Genomic DNA, 15,184 nt, shown 5'->3' on the forward strand with positions numbered 1-15,184 from the left:
CAATATTCAGTTCTTAGAAATATGTGTGGAAATTGGTCTCACCTACCAAACATTACGATATAGCTGACTAAAACCCCTTTTTTTTTTTTTTTTTTTCTTTTTTTTGGGTGAAAAGACTAAAATCTGGTTAAGTTGCGATATATATATATATATATATATATTCTCCAGCCCAAACCTGGACAGATTTTTGACGAGGCATGTGAATACAAAATTGGGGTCTGTACCAATAATATAAAATAAAAGCTCTTGCAGTTAATTTTGTATTTTTTAGAAATTTTCAATTCATATGTCTAATAATTAACATATTTTTCATAATGTTTGATAGAATTCAAAAACTTTTATTGACCGATAAAATTTAGTCAATATAGTCTTGTCAAAGAATCGCTGTACATATGCATATTATATTTTTTCTTGAAAATTGCCATTAAATAAATTGATGGAGCTGAAGCAACAAAAGTAAACTCATTCAAAGCTTCACCAACTTAAATACAGCTAAACGTAAAATCATTCAATGTTCCACAAACTTAAGCAACCAGTAGCAAGCAAATTTATTCAAAGTTCTACCAAAAAAATAAAGAATAAAAAATAAAAAACATAAAGTCAACTGTTTGGGAGGGGAAGCAGCAAGAAGTGGAGTGGAAGTATAAAAAGATACAAGGTCTCCACTCGTGAGAAAAATGTGGGAATGCAAAGACGAACGCCCAACAACTAAATAAGCTGTCCACATGGAAAAGTTGATGAACCGTGATGGGGTTGAGTTTTTGATTTGTTAATTTATCAAATCTTTGCATTTTCTATTTAAGTATTGCGGTTGAATCACTTTCTGACTCTGTCTTTTCTTTGCGGGAAATGACGGAGAATAATTCAATGCTTTTCATAATTTGGCTCAGCTTCTTGCTCCAACTTTAATCCAAAAGCTCTGTAGCAGTCCATCTTTCCATCTTCTTACTTCTTTACAACTTGTACAACAATTTTATATAATTTAATATCATACGTACACGTTATATATATATATATATATATTTTATATAATAAATATATATATATATATATATATATATATATATATAACATCTTCTTCCTCAGAGAAAACGGAGCCAGAAAGACCATACACCATTTTCACATAGAGATGGAGAAAGCATTGAATAGACAGAGAGTTCTGCTTCAACACTTGAAACCCATTTCTTCTTCTCAAACCTATGAATCTGCTACTCTCTCTGTAAGTTTATTTTCATTTATATTTATTTATTTCAGATAAAAAAATGATATTTTTGTATCTGGGTCAAGGTAAATTAACTTGTGTTTTCTTATTTCTTTTGGTCTGGTAATTCTATCTCTTTCTCTGCTCTTATAGGCTTCGACATGTGCAGCTGGTGACCTTGCTGCATACCATCGTACAGCTGCTTCTGGAGACGACGTTGTGATTGTCGCGTAAATTCATTGATTCAGAATAATGAATTTTTGATTTACTGGGAAATGTTTTAGAACCTTCTCTATCTAATTCTTGCTGTTTAATAATGTTATGCAGGGCATGCCGAACCGCCATTTGCAAATCCAAGAGAGGAGGTTTTAAAGATACTCCGCCTGATGATTTGTTAGCACCTGTTTTAAAGGTAAACTATCACCCAACTGTCCAATAAAAAATTTTTTCCAGATATATTAGTTTGTCTCCCTGAAGACTTCGGAAGGACCAACCCACAACCTTCTAGTCCCATGGTCTAGTAGGTTAGTTATGACCACTAGATCACAGATTCAAGGAGACGTAGGCAAAAAACAACCAGAAGAAGACTCAGGAAGGACCAACTTTTTCTCAATACTTTATTAATATATGTTAAATGAAATGAGTGTGTTTCTTTGAAGGTTTAGAATTAGTATAAGGGTGTATGAATTCTTTTTGGGTTATGAAAACAATTGCAGTTGTTTTTTGGCTCTGAGAAATCTGATAGTGCCTTTGCGTGTAATTGATTTCTCAATGTAGGCAGTGATAAAGAAAACAAATTTGGACCCAAGTGAAGTAGGCGATATAGTTGTTGGTACAGTTTTGGCTCCTGGCTCTCTAAGAGCAATAGAGTGCAGGATGGCTGCAATTTATGCTGGTTTCCCTGGTAAGTTTTCATGTGTATTCTTCTACTATATGTACTCTTTTCGATTTTTATTTGGATCTGGATCCTAATTAATTTGGTATCCAAACTTCCACTTTAGATTTCATAATCTAATAGTTTGGTATGTGACTAATCTGGTTAATACAGATACGGTACCCATCAGAACTGTCAACCGGCAATGCTCATCTGGCCTTCAGGCAGTGGCTGATGTTGCTGCTTATATAAAAGCAGGATTTTATGAAATTGGTAGGTGAAAAGACTGCAATTCTTTGCTATCTAAGTAACATACCTTAACCTTACTAAACTTAACGTTGTTTTTTATATAGGTATTGGAGCCGGATTGGAGTGCATGTCAATTGACAAAATGGGCACTGTAACCCCAGCTAGCCAAAAAGTATAAATGAACTCTTTCCTTTCTTGTTTTCGTATTCTCCTAAAACAATATCTTGTGACAGAAGAGTATTTGTTAGCTGATGTTTTTGCATTAACAGATAGACATCTTTGAACAAGCCCGCGATTGTCTTCTTCCAATGGGAATGACTTCTGAAAATGTTGCAGAGCGTTATGGTGTGACAAGGCAGGAGCAAGACCAAGCTGCTGTGAGTCAAATTTATTTGATGTGCACTTACCAATAACCATAGAGTGAGGACATAATTCAGTAATCCTAATGTCATATATATGAATTTTTGTGTGTCTGTGTGTATGTGTACAGGTTGAATCTCATAGGCGTGCTGCTGCAGCAAGGGCGTCTGGTAAATTCAAGGATGAGATTATCCCTGTCTCTACTAAGGTAATCGGATTTTTTTTTTCGTGGTGTATACTTGTTGTGGTGTTCTATATCTGATAATTTGCTTGCACAGATTGTGGACCCAAAAACTGGAGAGGTGAAGCCTATTATCGTTTTGGAGGATGATGGAATCCGGCCAAGCACAAACTTGGCTGATTTGGGAAAACTGAAGCCTGCATTCAAAAAGGGTGGATCTACAACCGCAGGTGACATTCATAATTAATAGCAGTATCTTTATAAGTCCTTTGTGGTTCATAACTTATGAAAACACTCATTCAATCTCTTTCATTTTGAATTGAACTATATTTTTACTCTGTTTATGTCTTTCAGGGAATGCTAGCCAGGTGAGTGATGGTGCTGGTGCAGTCCTTGTCATGAAAAGAAGTCTGGCTTTGCAGAAGGGACTTCCTATTCTTGGTGTGCTCAGGTATTAAATGTTATCTTTCTCAGTTATGTTTACCATATAGTTTGAAAAGAAAACTGGGGAAATTCTCAAAGGCTTAGTTGGAAGTAAACATAAGAATGATAATAACTGCAATAGATAAATATGGAAAGTAGAGCTCTTTTGTTTATGCAGTTTTACCATTTGAGATGAATCAAGCAGAAACAATTCTGGAGTAATGTGTGAAGTGTTTGAATGGGAATCTTGCATAAATATTTAGATCTTTGCTAAAACATCCTAATTTATCATAAATAATAGGAAGAATGAGTTTCAAAACTTTTTTTGCTGATAGTAGTATGAGAGTTGAATCCACAGTTATGAAACCGCAGAAGTTTGCAATATTGCAGCTTTGGAATGAAAATTTGCGTATATTTTTTTCAGGAGTTTCTGTGCTGTTGGGGTGGATCCTGCTGTCATGGGCATAGGTCCAGCTGTTGCAATTCCTGCTGCAGTAAAGTCTGCTGGTCTTGAGCTCGACGATATTGATTTATTTGAGATTAATGAGGTACAGAGTCTCTATGCCCCTGCTACTTTATAAGAAAGTAATGCAACTCAAAAAAAAAAAAAAAAAAAATGAAAAATGAAAAATGAATCATCTAGCTAAGAAATATCAATTTTCTTCTTCAGGCATTTGCATCTCAATATGTATACTGCTGTAAGAAACTGGCGCTTGATACTGAGAAAGTCAATGTCAATGGAGGTGCCATGGCTCTTGGCCATCCTTTAGGTGCTACAGGTACATATGTTTATATTTGATTGGCACCTTGGAAGTTCCTATTGAAAGCAACTGTTGGTGGAAAATCAAGCTTGTCATATGCATCATGCTTTATCGTCTGTTTTTGATTCTGGGGTGCCAAAGCTAGAGAAAACATGTTGCCAATTAAAACTTTAACATATAATTGCCCGATGTTTCTGCTGTGGTTGGTCTCAGGTGCTCGATGTGTTTCGACCCTATTGAATGAGATGAAGCGCCGAGGCAAGGATTGTCGATTCGGTGTGATCTCCATGTGCATAGGTCTCTCTTTTCTCTATCCAACATTTAAAAAATTAAATAAAATAAAATTTATGAGAATTTAGTTTGAAACTTGGAGCCAATTTGCGTTACCTCTTAATCTTAACAACTTAATATGTGAATTTGGCAGGTTCTGGCATGGGTGCTGCGGCTGTTTTTGAAAGAGGGGACTATGTTGATGAGCTTTGCAATGCTAAGACCACCAATACCACCAAGCTTTTGTCCAAGGATGCTCTTTAGACTGATTGATGTTGCATTTTTTTTTTTTGTATTTTATGCCCTCTTCTTTGTAACAATGCCATATGTTCCTCAAAATAATTATTAATAAGGCTTTGAGGTTGCATCTGGTGTTTGCAATCTAAAAACAAATTTCATAATTTCCAATAGAAATTATGTTTTAATTATTTATTCAATGCATGCCTGCTAAAAAAAAAAAAAAAAACAAGACAATTTTGATGCCAATTTTTGCATGTTCTACCATTATAAAAACAAATCTATAGTTTGAAAACAAAAATTATGATTAATAAACAAATGCCAAAGGTCCACCCAAAGAAGAATGAAAATGTCCCGGTCATTTGCTCCAACGCCGCGTCGTTTACCGTTGAAAGAAGTTCGAGTTTGTGTATTAAGTAATAACCTAGAAATAGAGCTAACCCAGCCCATGAACATAAAGCAAGCATTTAATTGGGCTCCTAGCCTCCTACTCCATACCCTTACCTATTTTGGCCGTAAAGATTGGCTGCTGAATCAGAAAAAACACATAGTAATCGACACATAGTTATAGAATGATAAAATTGGTAAGGAAAATATGGCCGTTCCTATCTAATCTACTGCATTTGTCTTCCGGCGATCGAAGATTTCGATGTTAAAAGTGGCTGATTATTGACAATGACGATGATACTATGATTTTACCATGTTGAGAGTTGACTCAATGTCGACATTTGACCGTGGCTTTTTCCTTTTCTTTGAGAAAATAGATTAAATTTATGGTTTCTACCAGAAAATACATTTGAAACCCAAAAGTGTGAGCTTGCTTGGGCAATAATAAATTGGGAGCTGAAATAAACATTATGGTTTAGAATAAGATAGACAAGAAGGAACAAGTATGGAAGACAGAGAAATGGAGAAAGCACTCAACAGACAACGGGTTGCGCTTCAACATCTGCTACCCACATCTTCTTTTTCTTCTTCTTCACCGCTTGGAACCCAGAATTCTGCTACTCTCTCTGTATGTTTATTCATGTTTATTCCAATTTATATACTTCTGTCTCTGTTTTTTTTTTTTTTTTGGGGGGTTAACCCGGTATGGTAATCTTTTTATGGATAAAACATAAATTTGATTTTTTGGGGTTGGTGGGTACTGCACTCTGCAAGCTTGTATTTTAGTTTGAATGTATTTCGATAGACTCAATTGGGTTTAAAAAGCTTCTCTCTGTGAATATCTTTTCCATTAGGATTCAGTTTGTACTGCTGGGAACAGTGCTGGATATCAGAAGGAGATTTCTTTCGGAGAGGATGTTGTGATTGTGGCGTACGTTATTGATTTCTTAGTTTCAGATAATTTAATAGCAACTCTCTTTTTTTTTTTAATGAAAGTTTTTGTCTTTTATTATGTCCAATAATTCGCTGCAAAAATCATGGTAAAGACAGGGCATACCGTACTGCCATTTGCAAATCGAATAGGGGTGGTTTCAAGGATACACTTCCTGATGATTTGCTTGCTGCTGTTTTAAAGGTTGGATACCTTTGATCAACTTTATTTAAAATTGGGTTTTCTGCAATTTTCAATAATAAATGTTAAGAAGGAAGATTGGTTCTGCTGCTTGGAGATTATGCTTTTCTGGAAGTTTGGTTAGTGTGAAGCTATAGTTTTTATAATTTTGCACTTATATATAGAAGCTTGTCAATGCAGGCAGTGATAGAGAAAACAAATTTGAACACAAGTGAAGTAGGAGACATAGTTGTTGGCACAGTTTCAGCACCTGGTTCGCAGAGAGCAACTGAATGTAGGATGGCGGCATTTTATGCTAGTTTCCCTGGTAACTTTTATTTATTTTTCCTTTTAAATTTATGTTTTACCAAATTAATGGGCAGTTCCTCACTACATCGTTTTGAACTTGATAAATTCTACTTCATGGTATAAGAACACACAACTTGTGTTTTAGGGTGTTCATTACCTGTATTTAAACCCATATTGTAAACTAGGATTAGATCAATAAATTGAATAGTACAAGTTACTCTTCAAGTTTTCAATATTATAATCTTTCTTGGACATTTGGTGACCCGATGTAAGATTCTATTCAGCTTATTTTTCCGCTGTACTGTCTAAAGCAGAAACAGTGCCTATAAGAACCATCAACAGAAAGTGTTCATCGGGCCTTCAGGCTGTTGCTGATGTTGCTGCTTCTATTAAGGCTGGATTTTATGACATCGGTAAGGAACATCCTCGAATATGTTTTATACAACCTCAACTTTTGGCTCTGACCTCTTTTGTATTCTGTACAGGAATTGGAGCAGGATTGGAGTCCATGACAATAAATAAAATGAACAGTGTTACTAAAGTTAACCCAAAAGTATATTTCAAAGGCTACATTTTTGTTCTTCATTTCTTTTTCTTCTTGGAAAAATGATTGAAGTTGAATAACTTTTTTGATGTATGATATGGTTTCAACAGGTGAAGATCTTTACACAGGCCCGTGATTGTCTTCTACCTAATGGTATTACATCTGAAAATGTTGCACAGCGTTATGGTGTGACACGTGAAGAGCAGGATATGGCTGCTGTGAGGTCTTTAGATCCATTGATGAAAATATTAAATTGAGCCAGACAACTTTGTAATTGTTGGGATGTTGAATTGTTTGAATAGGTTGAATCTCATAGGCGTGCTGCTGCTGCAACAGCATCTGGTAAATTTAAAGACGAAATTGTTCCAGTTTCTACCAAGGTAAAATGCTAAGGTGCATTCTCATGGAATTGTTAGATGTTTCTAATTGTTATCTGACGAATGCTTTCTTTTTGAAGATAGTGGATCCGAAATGTGGAGTTGAGAAGCTTGTAAGAGTTTCTGTGGATGATGGAATCCGACCAAATCCTAAAATGACAGATCTGGCAAAGCTAAAGCCTTCATTTCGGAAGGATGGGTCCACAACAGCAGGTATTCAAGACAGACATGAAATGGTAGAATAGTTTTCTTTTTTTTTTGGCATGTCTATCTATAGAGTTGATTATAGGTACTTGTATTGACAATGAAGTTCATATTTTTCAGGGAATTCCAGTCAGGTGAGTGATGGTGCTGCAGCAGTGCTCCTCATGAAGAGAAGTGTAGCAATGCAGAAGGGACTCCCTATTCTTGGTGTTTTCAGGTATATTAGTAATGTCTCCTAAATTAACTTTGAAATTCTTAGATATATTGCTTTTTTTTTTTTTTTTTTGGTGGTCTTACTTCTCTGTCACGATTTTCTAATAGGAGTTTTTCTGTTGTGGGTGTGGATCCTGCTGTGATGGGGATAGGTCCAGCTTTTGCAATTCCAGCAGCAGTGAAATCTGCGGGACTTAACCTTGATGGCGTTGACCTGTTTGAAGTAAATGAGGTAGTGGATGTCTGAAATTTGGAATTTTGGTTATGTAAGTATAATATTTTTATCAGAATAAATATCTACAATTGACTATAAATTGAGAATTTTATTGTTTGATCCAGGCATTTGCATCTCAATATGTCTATTGCTGTAAAAAACTAAACCTTGATCCTAATAAAGTGAATGTTAATGGAGGTGCAATTGCTCTGGGTCATCCCTTGGGGGCTACAGGTATTTTTATCAGGGAGCTTACTACTTTGTCAGCTGAATATTTTGTTACATGGCCATTACAATTCCTTCAGAGCACGAGCTAATGATACTAAAATGTATAACATTTAATCATCGAGGATAATTATTGTATATTTGTTTCAAGGAGCCCGTTGTGTTGCAACTCTATTGCATGAGATGAAGCGTCGTGGAAAGGACTGTCGATTTGGTGTTGTTTCGATGTGCATAGGTCTACCCTTTCTCTCTTTCTCCCTCAACCTTCTTTCAATTCCTCCCAACTTGTTTACCTTTTAATTGAATTTGTTAGGATACAACAATGTTATAAGAAGAGGTAAGTTTGGAGAATGTTTAACTGGTCCAAGACTAGGTCACAAGTTAGCTGATTATTGTATCCATCGTATGAAAATTGTTATTGTCCCAGTTTTATTGTGGCTGATATGAGCAATAACTTACGTGAAGCTACATTTAGAGTAAGGAGGTAAATACTAAAACAGTAACTATTTGGAAAACAATGGTAGGTAGCGTGGGGAAAAAGTATTGTAATTTTATATAAAATTTTCTTCTATATTTGAGGGCTTCTTTAGTGACCATCCATTCTACATCATTATTGCAGGCACAGGTATGGGGGCTGCAGCTGTTTTTGAAAGAGGTGAATGATAAGGATCTCGGTCATGCTACGGAAAATGATTGTGAATCTTCTTGAAGGATACAGATTCAAATTGTATCTATATGAGTATTTTAGTAAAACTTAGTAAACCATCATAAAGATAAAATAAATAATAAATTTATTTATTTATTTATTTATTTTTAAAAAGTAAGTAAAATAGAAAGAATGTTGTTGAGAACTCTGCCTCTGATTACTCACATTACCCGTGAACTATAATATGCCAATTTGTTGTGGATTACATTGTTTTAAAAAATATAACAGAAGTGAACCGGGGGGAAAAAAAAAATGTTTACAGTACTAAATGTTTACAGCAGGTTATATTATATTTGAATTTTGGAAGATACTTCATCCAAAATAGATTTGGAACATCAAACATTAACATAAAAGTTCTCATTCATGTATAATTCTTACACAACTTGTCAGTTAGAGCTAATATCCAGGTCAAGTGCATCGTTTAATAGGTACATCCTCTGATTAATGCCCCAACGGTTTGTTGGGCGCTTAAATTGTTCTATTTCTATGCACTGGCTTTATAAGCTGGAGAATCCCCTTCCAGCTTCACCTTCACCTTGACCAAGGCCAGGGGCAAAAATCAAAGTTAAACCCAAATTATATTAAATTGCATCATGCATGATAGACCTCAATGAATCACCACCACAAAATTGAAAGTGTTTATGTATATATACATACACACACACACACACACACACACACACACACACACATATAAAAAAAATAAAAAAATAAAAATAAAAAAAGAGTGGAAAACCAATTGAAAGAATTCACTTGCCCTGCATCCTATAACACAAAATGAGCCGTATTCCCCGAGATGAGTCTTGCAAAGTTATAACACACCACTAAATTCAACGCCTTTTTTTTCCCCTGGTGATTACACACTCCCCAGTTAAATTAACCCTAAAGTACCATATACTCCGGGTTTATTTTATGTAAGAGACCGCTCCTTAACAATGGCAAGCATAAATTCACCTCGTAATTGAGAATTAAAGTCCCCCTTAAAGTCTTCATACCTACACCCAACTCCAAGGATTTATGCAATGCTTGCATATAAATCAAATGGCCAAAGAAAATCTACCTTAGGCCAAGAATACCTTGGAAGGCCATGGGGCTCCTACGTAGAACTACTTGCTCAAGCAACAAATGCCTGATGCTGACGCCCAAAAGGCTGTGCAGAAAAGAAGAAAAAGATATTAACAAAAGACTCGGTTGAGCAAATTATCTTAGTGGAAATAATGAAGAATAAAAAGTATGTACTAGCAAGAATTTTATCTTAGACGGAATTACCTCTCAGACATCCTTATATAATAACTGATATTTAGGTATTCTTTCTGGGGGCAAAGGACAATTCACTATCAGCTTCCCTTTCATTGCTCCCCTAAATATTGCCTGCAGAAATGCAAAGAAACTTCATCTATGTCCCATCATACATGTATCTAGAAGCACATATATGAAAGAGCAAGAAGAAATTCTTAGAAACACAAAGTAAGAAAAAACGTAGAAGCTCATCTAAAACAATCATATGAAATGATTAAAAATAAAGAAAACTGCAGCAAAGAACCTTATATATACTTCGATGTTTCCTAAAATTACCAGACCTTTGTCACTGAGATACGGACCATACTGAAACACATATTTTGCCTGTACAAGCAAATTTTGTTTAATCCGACAGACCAATTGAGCTAGAATTTTATATATAGTTTATGAACGTTTCCTAAAATCCTGACTGCTAATAGAAATGGATTACCATTAAGACATATACAGGGCATGTAGCAAGACCATGATGCCACATGGCCGACAACTACAAGAAATGTGGCTGCTAATAGAAATTAGAAATTTGTATCTAATTTCAATTCAGGAAATTATGTGTCCTCATATTTATATGGCACCAAAAACACCCATAACTTAAAAACTAGTGCTGTATTTGAAGAAAGTTAAAATAGTAATACCAAGAAAGTCAAATGTTTTATCAAAAAAAGAATAAAATTCTTATGAAAGTGTCAGTTCATTCATGATTTAATTTATAAAAACCAAATGCCATTTACCTCCACAACATCAATGAAGTCCTGCTTTTGGTGAAATGCGCCAACCCATTTAGTGTGATCTGCAGTCCTGCATGACAACAAACAGCAGTCCCACGTGAACCACTATTCTCTGAAGATCTCAGTTGCAGAATGCTACTTACCATATCTAAAAACTTTAAAAAAGATTCTCCTTTCCCCCAAAATCCCTCCAAAAAGAAAAGAGACAGATTCTATTTCTTTAAGACGCAAAGTCACAACTTTTATCCACTCAATTCATCTATAATGTGCAAAAACGTCAATAAAGGAATGCAAAATGCATAGGGTCCCATTTGCAGTCGCATATGAAATTACATAAAAATCAGTTCAATTCAAATCCAGTGATGTTCATTTGCATCAAAAAGTAATCTATGAAGTGGAAAGATGGGCCTTAATGGGGGGTTTTTCAGATTTGATGGTTTAAAGAGAAAAAAAACCCAGTGAAAGAAATTAGAGGGAAAAAAGGTTAAACCGTAGAATAAAAAAAATAAAAAAGAAGAAGAAGAAATAATACCCAGAATCCATCTTCATGTGATGAGCATTGAAGAAGAAAATTGTAGAAGGAATCAATGTAATATCGAAATAATTGACGTAAACTTGAACGTCCTCCGAATCTATATCAACAAGTGCGATGGTTGCGAACTTAGAAACCTCGCGTGCTGATTTAGATAGCTGTATAGCACCAAAAATTTCACAAATTACATAGAATCAAGCAGAGCTAGCTATCAATTTGTAATAGTAATAACAAAAAGAAAACCCTAAGTAAAGAAGGGAGGAGTGGGGGGCGTACGACGTCGTCAAGAAGGAGACAAACAGAATCAGAAGCACGGCCAAATCGGAGGACGAGAACCTTGTCGATGGTGTCTTTGATTATGGAATCCACCTCTCGCTTCTTCGTCAGTGTATTCAGCAGGTAACTCATTCTCTCTCTCTCTCTCTCTCTCTGTCTCTCTACTCGTTCGCTTCGTTAAGTTAACAGACTTTGTGAATTTTCAATTTAAAACTTTCTTTTGTTTTCTTTTACATATCCTGTCTATGCTTTTTCATTATTTCTATTATGACCCCTCTTATTCGTAATAGTAATACCGCCCTTTGTTGTTTTATTTATTGATATTTTAGGATCATTTGAACTGTTGGTCCCTTATCTTTAGCATGATTATAAACTCATCCTTGAATTTTTTTTTTCCTGGTATTTTTGTCCCAAAATAATTATTTCATCTCTTTAAAAGTTGTTTTTCTTTTTTTAAAAAAAAATTATTTGTCATTAAAATAAACTATAAAATGCCACCTTTTTGACACAAAAATAATTTTCAAATTTGCCTACTTTTAAAATTTCTTTATTTGTATAATGTTGATTTAGGGAAAATTTATAGAAACACATTTGAATATTTTACTTTAATATTTTATATAAAGGGTATTTTTATCATTATGAAAAATTAAAGCTTGTTGTTGATCAAAATGAGAATATGTAAAACAAAGTTGAAACTATAAGAGAAATATGTGCAATTTTTTTTAAAAAAATAGAGGGTGTATGTCAAAAAAAAAAAAAAGAAAGAAAAGGAAACATGCTATGACTTCAACATAGACCATGCTATTGTCATATAGGTTTTAACTCTCTGCATGTTGATAGACTAAAGGGTGGTACTTGTATGCTAGCTTGCCTTAGTGATTAAAAAAAAAAAAAAAAAAAAGGATTAAACGGCTCTATTAAAATAGGGTCTTTAAGTTATTATTATTATTTTTTTATTTTTTATTTTTTTGCATTAAAGGGTCTATCTGAAGTATGAAAAAGGAGTCATTTTATGATATTATCAAAAAATTATTTTTAAAAAAAAAGAATACATATAAATAAGAGTATAAAGCAAAAGTCCTTGAGACGTTGTGATTCATATAATTAATTATAAAATTGTTCATGAACCTATGTCTTTCACTGTTACTATCTAATTCAGTTGTCGCATATAAAGATTCGGTTGGCTTGTGCATGCATCTTTATGAAAGCAGTGTCTTTCCCTTTCGTTTGTTGACTGACTCTTTCTTTCTTAGACTTGCAGGCAATAAATAAATAAATAAAGGCGAATCCTACTAGTATCAGGAATTACCCATTTACGACACACACAAAAAATAAAATAAAATAAAATAAAATAAAATAAAATAAAAAACACCATAGATGAAAATATCTAGCATGCTAATGACAAGTTAGAATAATATCAAAGATAGGTTGAAACTCTTGAGCAAAATGTCCCTTCCCATATGGCAGCAGAATCATCCTGGTGACGAGAAGGGACAAATTGCAGATCAAAATTATCCACATGCCCCCACCGGATGTCAAAATTACGAGCGAGGCTGGAATTTGTTCTCATTCTGAACAAATCCTAGGAGTTTGATTCTTATAACTTGAATGCTTGTGGTATTCGAGGCAGACAATTTATGTTGTTGATTGGATATGTTGTTATTCATAACAAATCCTGGTGGAAGTTGTTGGCTTCTAACTTGTTTTCTATTTTGGACTTGTGTTGCTTCTACCTTGTCATATTTGCAGGCAAGTAGTCAGAACTTAGATCCAATCCATTCTTAGTTATAAAAAATCCTCCAGCTAAGAGTCAGTCCCCTTATAATTTGCTTTTTGATATTTGCAGAAATTTGATCTGCTAGCTCTTGTTCCCTTCTAATTTGTTGATTGTATCCGTTCTTCGACAAGTTAGATGAGATGGAAACATGCATAGCATTAGTAGCAACCGGCCTAGACCCTTGATTTTGTTGTGTTGGGCTAGGTGACTTACAAGCACTAACATTGACTACGGGTGCAACCTTGTTAACTCGAGGCAGGGCACTAGATAAACGAGTATCCAAAATTTTCGATGCTGATAATCTTCTCTGAATTTTTCATGTCTCCTCTTTATCAGTGGCATGACAATGGTCTGCACTGGAGATGCAGGTGCCCCAATTTATACATGGTGCAAGAGAGTCACAAACATAACAGTGACGCTGGAATTTACATAACAATAATTATTAGACCATGCTCTGCATTGCATACATATTCCATAAGCCAAATAGTTATGAGCAGTATGGTCTAATTTGCCTGGTTGCAGTGCTTCTTGTGCGGTGTAGTAGTAACTAGCACAAAGATGCTGGGAATGAGGGTAGTCTCTGCATGCATTCTGCATCCAAATGTTTAAAAGAACTAATTAAAGGCTGTCATCAGATATCCCAGCCTTACCAAAGGGCAAGGGATTTGTAATACAAGACTGACAATGTGAACACTCAACTGGACAATGAAAAAAAAACAAAAAAAACAAAAAATAGAGATTTTTATTACGTATAAAACCAATCAACAAAAGATGGTGTGGCTCAGCAGAATCCAATAGTGACATACTTTTGACATACTTTTAAATCGGTTTCACATCTACTAAGTAATCAGTAAATATGTTTGTTATAGTCTCATGTGAAAGCAACATTCCAATTGACCTGTTAGCACACTCAGGAGTCAGGACTCAGGTAAAGAAACCCACCCACAACTAAAATAAGACCAAAAGCAAGGATATTAAATGTCTGTAAAAATTACAAAATTAAGAAACCAAGTTTCAATCAACTTGTTGTAATTTTTGTTCAATTTGACCATGCTTCTTCTTCATCTTCAAATTATTTTTCCTTAGGAAATTCATGAGACAGTTGTAAGCCATTTCAAATTAAGATAATTGGTAGATACATACATGCCTGATCCTTCACACCAAAGATAAGCAACACCAAACCCAGTGGCCGAATAGTCAACAGGTTGTTATCCGTGTCACCATCCAAAACCACACAATCATCATCCACATCTTTAATTCTCTGCCTCCAAGACTTTGACTGCTGCTGCACAACCACAACCTCATCCGGAGTCCTGGTCTTCATCAGAGCTAATATTCAATACTACATGCACTGAATCTATAACCCCAAAAAACCAAAATCACAAACTAGTTCTTCAAAAACTCTCCGAAAAATCGAAGGTATAAAAGAAAAAGAAAAATAGAGAAACAATCATATTGAAACGAAAGCCAGTTTTCAATAAATTAAAAAATAATTACAATTAAAGAAAATAAATTCAAATTTCAAAGAATAATTAAATATCTTCCAAACAAGGGTGAGGATTTTTTTTTTAAATTTTTATTTTGGTAAAATAAAAAAGGGTGAGAATTTAACCGGGAAGTTTTCAATAGATAGAATAATATTTCAAAAAAAAAAAAGTTTAGTTACGATTGCGATCGATTTTGGAGATGGTTAATAATTAGAATATATATATATATATATATAGATATA

At 34.5% G+C, this 15,184-nt stretch overlaps 3 protein-coding genes across 11 annotated transcripts; 2 read left to right on the forward strand and 1 right to left on the reverse strand.

Moving 5' to 3' along the window:
• The first annotated feature begins 687 nt into the window (after positions 1–687).
• On the forward strand, positions 688–4,756 carry LOC107426721 (3-ketoacyl CoA thiolase 1, peroxisomal). Of its 2 annotated transcripts, XM_025076990.3 has the most exons (15): positions 734–752; positions 1,087–1,219; positions 1,355–1,431; positions 1,529–1,613; positions 1,979–2,105; positions 2,250–2,348; positions 2,429–2,496; positions 2,594–2,701; positions 2,815–2,892; positions 2,963–3,095; positions 3,220–3,316; positions 3,713–3,836; positions 3,959–4,067; positions 4,263–4,346; positions 4,474–4,756. In XM_025076990.3, exons 1-15 carry the CDS (start codon positions 748–750, stop codon positions 4,581–4,583), a joined length of 1,437 nt encoding a protein of 478 aa, XP_024932758.1. In that variant the 5' UTR covers positions 734–747; the 3' UTR covers positions 4,584–4,756. The 2 variants fall into 2 exon arrangements, with proteins under 2 accessions (XP_060676391.1, XP_024932758.1); XM_060820408.1 differs by having other exon boundaries at positions 688–1,219.
• Positions 4,757–5,085: 329 nt separating this feature from the next.
• On the forward strand, positions 5,086–9,522 carry LOC107426722 (3-ketoacyl CoA thiolase 1, peroxisomal). Of its 4 annotated transcripts, none has more exons than XM_016036976.4 (14): positions 5,089–5,571; positions 5,798–5,874; positions 5,994–6,078; positions 6,256–6,382; positions 6,675–6,776; positions 6,849–6,916; positions 7,018–7,125; positions 7,210–7,287; positions 7,365–7,497; positions 7,609–7,705; positions 7,810–7,933; positions 8,041–8,149; positions 8,292–8,375; positions 8,760–9,522. In XM_016036976.4, exons 1-14 carry the CDS (start codon positions 5,449–5,451, stop codon positions 8,801–8,803), a joined length of 1,359 nt encoding a protein of 452 aa, XP_015892462.1. In that variant the 5' UTR covers positions 5,089–5,448; the 3' UTR covers positions 8,804–9,522. The 4 variants fall into 4 exon arrangements, 3 of the variants coding, with proteins under 3 accessions (XP_048336730.1, XP_015892462.1, XP_015892463.1); XM_016036977.4 differs by having other exon boundaries at positions 5,093–5,571; positions 6,678–6,776; XM_048480773.2 differs by lacking the exon at positions 8,041–8,149 and having other exon boundaries at positions 5,086–5,571.
• LOC107426724 (uncharacterized) lies at positions 9,189–11,868 on the reverse strand. 5 transcript variants are annotated; one of them, XR_001582213.4, is made up of 6 exons: positions 11,679–11,867; positions 11,403–11,560; positions 10,874–10,940; positions 10,116–10,217; positions 9,923–9,996; positions 9,189–9,381 (listed from the first exon to the last, which is right to left on the reverse strand). XR_001582213.4 is itself a non-coding variant. In XM_016036980.4 (5 exons), the coding sequence occupies exons 1-4, from the start codon at positions 11,808–11,810 to the stop codon at positions 10,119–10,121; spliced, it is 456 nt and encodes a 151-aa protein (XP_015892466.1). In that variant the 5' UTR covers positions 11,811–11,868; the 3' UTR covers positions 9,189–9,386; positions 10,116–10,118. The 5 variants fall into 5 exon arrangements, 2 of the variants coding, with proteins under 2 accessions (XP_015892466.1, XP_015892465.1); XR_007243009.2 differs by having other exon boundaries at positions 9,189–9,841; XR_001582212.4 differs by having other exon boundaries at positions 9,907–9,996.
• Between the last annotated feature and the right edge of the window lie 3,316 nt (positions 11,869–15,184).

This window comes from Ziziphus jujuba, chromosome 9, assembly GCF_031755915.1.
Source record: "Ziziphus jujuba cultivar Dongzao chromosome 9, ASM3175591v1".
NCBI lineage: Eukaryota > Viridiplantae > Streptophyta > Magnoliopsida > Rosales > Rhamnaceae > Ziziphus > Ziziphus jujuba.